General features: G+C 42.4%; 2 protein-coding genes across 2 annotated transcripts; both read right to left on the bottom strand.

Annotated features, from left to right (window-relative positions):
• Positions 1–362: 362 nt before the first annotated feature.
• LOC120571791 (gap junction beta-3 protein-like) lies at positions 363–2,481 on the bottom strand. The gene is made up of 3 exons (XM_039820879.1): positions 2,453–2,481; positions 1,098–1,892; positions 363–397 (listed from the first exon to the last, which is right to left on the bottom strand). The coding sequence occupies exons 2-3, from the start codon at positions 1,813–1,815 to the stop codon at positions 363–365; spliced, it is 753 nt and encodes a 250-aa protein (XP_039676813.1). The 5' UTR covers positions 1,816–1,892; positions 2,453–2,481.
• Positions 2,482–3,926: 1,445 nt separating this feature from the next.
• On the bottom strand, positions 3,927–9,444 carry LOC120571653 (gap junction beta-4 protein-like). The gene is made up of 3 exons (XM_039820710.1): positions 9,383–9,444; positions 5,064–5,615; positions 3,927–4,619 (listed from the first exon to the last, which is right to left on the bottom strand). The coding sequence occupies exons 2-3, from the start codon at positions 5,597–5,599 to the stop codon at positions 4,325–4,327; spliced, it is 831 nt and encodes a 276-aa protein (XP_039676644.1). The 5' UTR covers positions 5,600–5,615; positions 9,383–9,444; the 3' UTR covers positions 3,927–4,324.
• Positions 9,445–10,535: the final 1,091 nt, after the last annotated feature.

Here is a 10,535-nt window from a genome sequence, read left to right on the forward strand (position 1 = left end):
AATGTAGTGGAGTAAAAAGTAAAAAAAAAAAAATAAAAAAAAAAATACGTTGTCATGTCCCAAAATGCCTCTGACGTGCTCTCAAACGGTTAGGGCTATTTCTTGTGAAGGAATACCTTTCATGCTTTTATTTTGAAATCATACCACCCGTTGTGTGTCGAATGTCGGCAACCTTCACAGACCAGCACCTGTTAGTTAGCGCCTCCCTGTTTTTAGTGATAGGAAAAGTATGGACATGCTGTACAGGCTACTTGAGTGTAAGCCATGCTGCAGTTTATTCATAAATGTTGGGGGAATGTTTTTTTTTTACATTAAAATGTTCTTTTTAACTAAATGTGGTGCGTTAAGTAGGCTAAAACCTCTTATGCTAGTTCGGGGTCAACACCTGGATCAAAGCCTGGGGAAAAAAACATGAAAGACAACTGTACTTTTCTCTCTGATTACAGTTGCTAAAGAGTAACATAAACTATTTAGTAATAGTGTAGGAATGCAGAATAGCCTTAGCATTACCTACAAATAATACATAACCCCAAAACAATTGAACTCTGGGAAGGGATTATTGTCATGTTTTCTGAAGGCTGCACATCCTACACGTGTCAGTGTAGTATGCCTTTAGTGCCACCAGGTGGAGAAATGGCGCCATTAAATTAGGAGAAAGCAAATCTTACCCATGAACGTGCATTTACTGTGGTTTTATTATTGGGAAAAAAATATATATTTTTTAGGGAATGCAAGAAACAAGTTGTATTACAGTGGTCACAAATATGAGCAATCCTTCAGTCCTTCATTGAATAATGATCGATTACTTGGATGTACAGCAGCCACCATCACTACAATATTCAGCTTTCTTCTGGTGCTTAAATATGTATTACATTTGTGGGGGGGGGGAGTTCTAATATAATTACAGAGCATATGGTTGTTTGTGTCAAAATATATTTATATTACATAATAAAATGTATACATGAAATTACTTTTTTTAATGAAAATACCCTCAATGGGTAAAATGACCACCCTATTGTCTAAGTCATTTAGAGGCATAAGAACAAATAGTGATTCCCTATACTAGGTTTCCAGCTATGATGTATGAGATGACTTACAGCCATCACAGTCCATGTCAGGGTGGAGCGGTTGCATCTTTCTAGACGAGGCGTGGGCGCTGCCTCTGTGTTTGAGGTTCACCACCCGGAAAGCAATCAGGTAGAAAATCTCACAGATGTTGAGCACCACACACAGGACGGACGCCCCCACCATGAAGTAAGTGAAAACGGTCTTCTCGGTGGGCCGGGATATGTAGCAGTCCACCAGATTAGGACAGGGACTGACATCACATTGGACCTTCCTGGGCAGCTTGAAGCTGTCGTAGATGTAGTGGAGCAGGTAGAGAAAAGTGACCTCGAAGGCGGTCTTGATGAAGAGGCTTATCAGGTAAGTCCACCACAGGCCGCCATGCTTTTGGCCCGTGTTGTCGTACAGCCGAGTGTCCTCGCCGTGCTTGAGTCGGTACTTGCGTTCCCGCTCTTCCCGGTAGGCCACGTGCAGCACCACCATGAAGGAAGGGCAGGTGACGAAGATGAGCTGGAGAGCCCAGAGGCGGATGTGGGAGATGGGGAAGAAGTAGTCGTAGCAGATGTTGGTGCAACCCGGCTGGCGGGTGTTGCAGTCAAAGTGTCCCTGGTCGTCACTCCAGACACGCTCGGCAGCAACCACGAAGACCAACACCCGGAAGACAAAGATCACTGATAGCCAGATACGCCCGAACGCAGTGGAGTACTTGTTGACTCCACTGAGAAGACCCTGGAGAAATTTCCAATCCATGAGTTCAGCGTTGACCCGTGACTCTTTGGAAGTCGGTCTTTAAACGTTGCAGGAGGTAAATTTTAAAGACTTGAGAGCTAGAACACAACAAAGAAACAAAGACAGAGTTAGGCAGTTTTCCGGAGAAATACAAGGTTTTAAAATACTATATATATATATATATATATATATATATATATATATATATATATATATATATATATATATATAATCAGCCTTGATTGAGATAAATATTCTGTAATCTGTTCCGAATATTTAACTGCGTATTTTAGATCGTCATTCTCTTTTGCGATCAAACCATTTCTTTGACAGCTATGAAACCTCAATCCCCTCTCCTGCATCTCACAGTTAAAAGCATTTTCACTTGCTACCAAAGTTTGGCACTTTGAAGAAAGATGCCTTTAATAATTTGCTGACACACTTATTCAACACATAAAACCCTTGGCTTCAGCCTTTTACACTTTTAGGAAAGTTAAGACCGAAGGTAGAGTTTGTATAATGTTCTCCTATCCTGCCTCTGAATGCCGAAGTCCAGTTCTGCCCTCAAATGTAAAGTTCTTAGCTTTGCAGAGAGTCTTTGAAACGTAATATGACTGTCCCAAAATATACAATCATGACTAAAAATGTCTTAGCTTACCATAAGAAAACTCTTCCGCTCAGTCCATTGTGTCCCCTGTCTTGGAAATAGACTATGGGAATGCGTTCAGCAGCCAACCTCTCTCCTACAGTAGGTCTTTGATATTGACTGGCCACATGAATCAACTCGTGGCCATAATCTAGAGGTGGGGCCACGTTTGGCATCCACCCAAAATTAATATTTAAACCTCCTACTACTCCCTGTCAGCATCATTCTATCTTAGAACTGACATGCAGCTAACCCAAGAGCTTCGAGAACAGTAAGTGTTAACAACTAGGGCAGTTGTATTGTCACGGTATATCCTTTGTAAATACAGGAAAAATGGCTCAAGCTAACATTAACAGACACAGTGGTTTGACCGAACAAGGAATTTGGGTGCAGTGTGACGAATTAATAAAGGCAATACAATATAATGAATAACAAGTACACCTTATTAGACGGCATCCACCCAAAATTAACATTTAACCCTCCTACTACTCCCTGTCAGCATCATTCTATCTTAGAACTGACATTCAGCTAACCCATGAGCTTCGAGAACAACAAGTGTTAACAATGGCAGTTGTATTGTCACGGTATATCCTTTGTAAATACAGGAAAAATGGCTCAAGCAAACATTAACAGACACATCAGTGGTTTGACCGAACAAGGAATTTGGTTGTAGTGTGACAAATGAATACAGGCAGTACAGTATAATGAATAACAAGTACACCTTATTAGACCCCATTTCAGTTTGTCTACTCTGATCATAACGTTTCTTACTGTAGCTATAGTGACTTGGTATCAGCCCCATTAGGGAACCGTGATGTAGATATATGCCCCTTTGTGGCTATGATTAATCAGTATTAAACAGGGTCACCACCTAACATTTGTTTGTGCAAGCGCTCTGGAACCATTGGCACCCAAATACACCGGAGATAAGGAGCGTCAATATCGCAAAATATACAGTATAACAAGAGATTGCTTGTTTTATTTTCTCAGGTAAGAATGGGCTAGTCACTGCCTCATTAGTACACTCAGTTTTATGATACCGTCCTTTAGAAATCAAATCTCGGTCCGCTGCTCCGATGGAATGCAGGATGTGATTAATTGTCATCGAAGCGGGACCTGTAGGAGTGGTGATTTTCACAACTTTTGTCAATAATGTTACTCCCATCACTTATCATGTGTAGATCATTTTGTACATTGTTGTAATCCACCATCTATATCTCTATTGGTTGAATGTACTCTATAATACTGCACCCATTTGTATCTGCCCTGCATGTGGTAGGTTCATTCAAGAGGTCTGATTAAAAGTGCTCTCGTTCCAAAAAATGACCTTAGTGATACTGAGGTTATCAGTTTAATACGTAAGATTTCCTAAACCTTTCATACAGGGATTAAAGAGGGATATGTGGCAAAGCAAATTCCACAGGATGGTTGTTTATTTCAGCAAATTTATTTATTTTATTTCATTTATTGTTAAAGTGTATGACATTGCTGTGTGCTCATACAGAAGTATGAGTCTGTTTGTGTTAAAGTACACAAACTGCGGCTCTTGTATATTAGAATAAGTAAAGCATTTTTATTTTGTTGCCATACAGATAACAAAAAAAATCTCATGTTATGAAATTATCACATAAATACTACAGTCACCTTGAGTGTATATCAGTTATTTTAGATCACAAGTCTTTAAAAAGCCAAAAGATATTAATGGGACAAAACATTGTATCTTCATTTTGATGTAAAAAAAAGAAAAAAGAAAATGAAGAGATGAACTTTGTAAACAACATTTCCTTTGAAACCACTGACATTTTACCGATAAATGTGTCCAACAGTACAAAAGATACTATTCTTCCAAGTCAAAGTCAAACTCATAAACATGACGTATGTCTCTCAGGAGATTGCTATGCTGTACGCTGGGGCTGAACTCGCTTTGCCAGATCCTGAACTGCCGTTGTCGACCATGTTGGCCTTCTCCGGAACCGTCTCTTTGAACGTTGAGTTCTGCTTCCCAGTCAGAGGAGTTCTGGTCATCATGAAGGAGTTTTCCCTCACTGAGCGAGTTCCTCTTCCGCTGCACTCCCAGAACCTCTTCCCACACAGGTAGAAGACCTCGCAAAGAGTGAGGAAGATGCACACGAAGCTGGTCACCACCATGAAAATGGTGAAAATCTTCTTCTCTGTGGGCCTGAGGAACACAAAGGGATGAGACAGAAAGAGTAAGATGAATATTTATTGATTCCTTTAGAAAACTTGGCTTTTAAAGTGGAGGTCAGAGGTCAAGTTCAGCCATTGAGATTCCAGGAGCTTTACCTATTTAGAACAGGGGTTGGCAACCGTGCCGTTTTAAAATGTTCTTGTTAATTGGTGTGCCATATCAGCATTAAGCCTGCCGTCATCCACCGAGCCCGATCAGGCAGTGCTATTTTTATTTTATTTCATTTTTGCGGAACGCGGATGGGGAAAAAGTCAATCAAACTACCGTAAATGTGCTCCTGCCAATGTTGTGAAAGAGGTAATTTGGGATTATGCTCACACACATAATGCTAGTGTGTCATTTGTTGAGCTACTGCGTGCCAATGGTGGCCCAAGTTTGCTGACCCTTGATTAAGAACCTCAGAGGTACCCTTACCTGGCGATGTAGCAGTCCACCACATTGGGACACGGCTCTATGCTGCATTTCACCAACGGTGGGAAGAACGTGGCCTCGTAGATGTAGAAGAGCAGGAAGACAAACACACCATCCACCATTATCTTGAACAGCAGGCTAAGGAAGTAGGTCCACCACAGACCCCCTCGCTTCTTCCCTGTGTCGTCATACAGAGGCGTGCAGTTTTCTCCGTACTTCAGCCGCTGTTTGCGCTCACGTTCTTCTCGGTAGGACACGTGGAGCGTCACGAGAAAGGACGGGCAGGTGACAAAGATCAGCTGGAGAGCCCAGAGTCGGGTGTAGGAGACGGGGTAGTAGTGGTCGTAGCAGACATTGTGACAGCCGGGCTGCCGCGTGTTGCAATCAAAGTCCTTTTGCTCGTCGCCCCAGACCTTCTCGCAGGCCACCAGGAAGACCAAGAGCCTGAAGATGAAGACGATGGCGAGCCAGATGCGACCGAACGCCGTGGAATATTTGTTCACCCCGCTAAGGAGGCCTTCAAGGAAGGCCCAGTTCATGCTGAGGTTGGACCACCTTGAAGAAAAAGAAGCACCAAATACGCCGAAATGTGGCAAACACTCTGCTGAGCCTATACAGATGGCTTAGACACAGACTGAACTGAGCACGTCAGGCACTAACTTTAATATGGCACTTATTACTACTGCCTTCTTGGCACAGGCTGAAGGGGAGGGAGGAATATTGAACAAAGCAAACACAGACTCATTCCTGTGCTGCAGTCACCGCAGTGGAACTGGTGATAGCAAACACCTTGACTAACAGGCAGGAGAGAGATAGAGAGAGGCAGGGAGATTGATTCACACATGAGCCCAATGCTGTTAATGGTACCACAAGTTCCTCTCAGTTAAAAAAAAGATGATTAGTTTTGGGGAAATGCTTTCTTGTTGAAAGTTGGATAAAAACAACAATACCGTTGTCATATCTATTATGTTAAATTTAAGCTACAGCCAGGAATTGGCCTAGCCGTAAAAGGTAACTGACATCGATTGGCTTTACACAATACAGTCGACACAGCTGGGACAGCCATAGCATATATTATATACTGATTCATAAAATGGTTTAACTATTATGTTTCCAGATGGGGCAAAGAAAATTAATTTTTCACCCTCAGAGTGCTGGTTCTCCGTGATGAAATTCTTTAAATATTGTCCAGCACTGAGGAGATTGTCCGCGGGATGGTCCACCATCTCAGTGCATTCTCATGAACGGGGTTGTACGGTATCGTACCCAAAATGTACGCACAACAGCTCGTATGATATCCTACTAAAGTAGGCGAGCGCCGGCTGGTCACGTGACGCAGGCTACAGAGCTCCGTGAGCTGTCGCTCATGTCAGAGGACGTTACAGTCGAGCCGCCAAAAAGCGGGCACCGTGTGGCGATGACACGTGAGTTTAGGCACCAAAACGACTAGTTACGTTTAAAAAAAAAGACTGTGTTTAGGATTAAAACCCTCCTGAGGAACAAACGTGTGTTTCCTCGTTGAAAGTCTTTTTGTTTTCCCCAGGAAGCGAACTTAGCTTCCCGACTTGAAAGCGCTGTGTTTTATGACCCACCCATCCAACGCGACCTTCTTCTCGCACGGTCCATGGCGTTCTTATATAGCAGCAGTCAATGTGGTGCATACAGCAAAAAAAATTATGTAGCCTGACATCGTCATACTCAGATTCTAGTCCGAATATGAGTCTGATACTGCTCCAATGGGCTGTGATTATGGGGCGTGTTTCAACCGAACCAGGACAGAAAATACCTCTGCACTCAATCGGATGGACCTACGACCAATGCAACGGAGACAGACGTGACGTCAAAAGCAGGCTTCGACAGAGCAAAGGCAGAGGCGGCAGTTTCCGTGTCGTGCGGACGGATGTGGCAGTGTGTATATATACGTGATCGCGGTTCTCTGTTCCTCTTTTAAAATGAACGCGCTGTCGATATCTTCTATAACAGACGCGATGGTGGAATCTACACATCTCAATTCTCCAGCGGCAGCCATCTTTGTTGTAAACGAATTCAACCCAAGCGCTCTTTGGTGACGTGGTTGATTACGTCACTGTTGATCCTCTGTCCATCATCGTATAAAGCCCGCCCTGACAATTTGATTGGTCCGAACAGCTCTGGTTCGAACACAGTTGCTCCACAACGGATCAAGTCCAGACCGAACTTCCCGACCTCAAATGTTGTGGGCGGGGCTAAGTTTGGCTGGCATCCAGGCCTAAAAAATATGTGGAAAACATACAAATTACAGTCCATTACTGTTCGTGGCTATATGTGCAAATGGTTCATGAGAACAGCCGGCTCTGCAATGGATATCTGGAAAGAGAAGAAACATACCTGCAACAGCCTGAATCAAGTGTTCCTTTTAGTTTGGACCATAGACTGTATGTCTGTAGCTGTCTGTGTGAAGCTGGGCAATACAATGTAGGTATATCAGATTACTTAGCAGCTGATATTCACTCCCTCTGCGAGGTACACAAATGTGAAGATGCTACTGAAGTTATCTCTAGCCTCTGAGAGTGGGAGGCCCAGGTACCCTCTAGGGCCCTGGGAGCTAAATGTACGAAATGTTGCCCATGCTTTGGCAACCACTGGAGTACTATCACACCCCAGACTGATCTCATAAAGTGGCGTATGTATGACACGCCAATTAGTATGCCGTTTTGGCGTGTTATCAAGACGCATAATCGCTTTTTAGTGCGTTTATTGGGCCACCAATGACCTACATGACGTGTGAATTTTTCGTCGTAGCAGACGTAAGTCTGGTTGGGGTGGTGGATGGGTAAAACACAGGACTTTTCACTTTGGCGACGCCACGTGGTGTGTATGTTTACATCCGCTGTATACAGCGTAGACACGTGGATAGCTCAAAATGCGTACAGATAACACGCCATTTGGCTTTAGGAAAGCGGCGTGTATGTTTACGCAAAGTCATGATGCACACCCAGCGGTTAAATTGGGCAGGATTATGTGCCGGGGCTATAACCCGGAGAGCCCCGGCACATAATCCTGCTCGTTTGTGTCCGGATGTGCCCGCTTGCAGTCAGTTGCCTACTGATGAAAGTGATGCTTTTGAAAACGTGATATTTCTGACAAGATTTTTGAAATGGCATGTCTACTTTGTCTCGGCGGAGCTGAGATGAGAACAATCGGAACACGGCCGTATTCTTGTTCAGCTGCTTAATCTCGTTGTCAGTCGACCATCGCGCACCACTCGCGCATGCGCATCTAGGTAGGCTAAAGTAAATTACAAAGGTAAAACACAAATAAATCCAAATGTTGATTGTAAAACTAACCATTATCATGGTTCATCATTTGTGTGTGCGTGTGTGTTGTAGTAGTAAAGAGAGAGAATGGGAGAAGGACGTTTGTGTGAGGTGGACCTGGTCACCACAGACCCAAATCTTCTCAGCTGTTGCTACTGTCATATGCTGCACTGTCTGTATGGGTCACTTCATATATCATAATAAGGTAATACAATGTGTAATCAAGTAATGTAAATGCTAAATGCCCTAATACCTGTTGATACTACAACAATGCAAAGTATAGGCTCTTAACCGTGCAGTTTTGCACATATCATGTAAGATGCGATTTCTCCATTTCTTTGCATAAAACTCTCCAGAAAGTGCCATTTAATGGTTTATTTTTCAAAAAAATTATTCCCCGGGGGGCATACCCCCAGACTCCCCTAGGGAAAGCCCACACACACACACACACACACACACATAACAAATCCCAAGTGAAGTTTTTTATATCAGAAATATGGGTTTCTTTCAACCAAATTGTCCAAAAATAACATGGATGGTTCCATATGACGTTCTTAGCAACTAAAACGAAGGATCGGATCACTTCTTACATTTGAATGGTGTATGTTTTATTCAGTTTTACAGCATTCGAAACAGTATCCTGACTCAACTTTGACAGCTATACCAGTCTGTGATCCACTTAACATCCTCGGATCTTAGCTATTAGTCAAAAATAATTAATAATTTCTGCTTTGTTAACTCAAAAACGAGGTATAATTCCGTACAAATGAGGTTTGTTGACCATGAATTGCAAAAAAGAAGTGTAAAACTAGTGGTAACGAGTTGGTTTTAGTGGTGCATATAGCCTACTGGTGGTACTGAAGAAAAAGCGTTGAAAAAAGGAACAAAATAGTTATTTTTTTAAAAAGCGTCAAAAGTACAGAAAAGAAGTGTTTTGATCAATTTTGACCCGGGAAGTCGAGTTCACGGTCGACGGGAAGACAACACAAGGCTTTAAGGTCCCAGATCAAAATCAAGTCATTTTACCTTGAAAGCCACCCGAACGGTGCAGGGGGAACAACCCCCACCAACCACTGTTGATAACTGGGTTCAAGCCCCAGCAGCATCGGACCCGAACCTATGGACCTTTTTCACAGCAGACATTTTGACTTGTCACAGTAGGACAAGCACAGCTGAAATTGATAACCTTAACGATGGCTCAATTCTATCAAGTGTCCCAGTAAGCTATTTCAGTGAGTCAGCATGCACAATACCAGGGCCTCTCCTAAGTGGAATGCAGCCATCATTAAAGGTCCCATGACATGACATTTGGATGCTTTTATATAGACCTTAGTGGTCCCCTAATACTGTATCTGAAGTCTCTTTTATATAGACCTTAGTGGTCCCCTAATACTGTATTTGAAGTCTCTTTTATATAGACCTTAGTGGTCCCCTAATACTGTATCTGAAGTCTCTTTTATATAGACCTTAGTGGTCCCCTAATACTGTATCTGAAGTCTCTTTTATATAGACCTTAGTGGTCCCCTAATACTGTATCTGAAGTCTCTTTTATATAGACCTTAGTGGTCCCCTAATACTGTATCTGAAGTCTCTTTTATATAGACCTTAGTGGTCCCCTAATACTGTATCGAGTCTCTTTTATATAGGCCTTAGTGGTCCCCTAATACTGTATCTGAAGTCTCTTTTATATAGACCTTAGTGGTCCCCTAATACTGTATCTGAAGTCTCTTTTATATAGACCTTAGTGGTCCCCTAATACTGTATCTGAAGTCTCTTTTATATAGGCCTTAGTGGTCCCCTAATACTGTATCTGAAGTCTCTTTTATATATAAATATACCCAGGGCTTGGTTTACACCTATCACCATTTCTAGCTACTGGGGGACCGTAGGCAGGCTGGGGGAACTCACATTAATGTTAAAAAAAAACTCATAAAGTGAAATTTTCATGCCATGGGACCTTTAATGGTTTTGAATAGACCTGTGCTTTTCCTACTATGACATGTCAACATGTCTGCCATGAAAAAGGTCCATTGAACCAATATAATTGGGATGGGAAGGGGGGGGGGGTATTGTGTTTTTGTAACGTAACTCTTATTGGTTTGTGTATGGGACAATTCTTTTCAATTATTAGCATTTTTTATAATTTTTCATTCTTAAATGAAATAACTTTTAATGAATG

This window comes from Perca fluviatilis, chromosome 13 (genome assembly GCF_010015445.1).
Source record: "Perca fluviatilis chromosome 13, GENO_Pfluv_1.0, whole genome shotgun sequence".
Classification (NCBI taxonomy): domain Eukaryota; kingdom Metazoa; phylum Chordata; class Actinopteri; order Perciformes; family Percidae; genus Perca; species Perca fluviatilis.

Coding starts and splice junctions, on each gene's coding strand:
- LOC120571791 (XM_039820879.1), bottom strand. CDS start 1,815: ATGGATTGGAAATTTCTCCAGGGTCTTCTCAGTGGAGTCAACAAGTAC. Junction 398..1,097: donor TGACATGGACTGTGATGGCT/GTAAGTCATCTC, acceptor TTTTTTCCCCAG/GCTTTGATCCAGGTGTTGAC.
- LOC120571653 (XM_039820710.1), bottom strand. CDS start 5,599: ATGAACTGGGCCTTCCTTGAAGGCCTCCTTAGCGGGGTGAACAAATAT. Junction 4,620..5,063: donor GTGGACTGCTACATCGCCAG/GTAAGGGTACCT, acceptor TGTGTTCCTCAG/GCCCACAGAGAAGAAGATTT.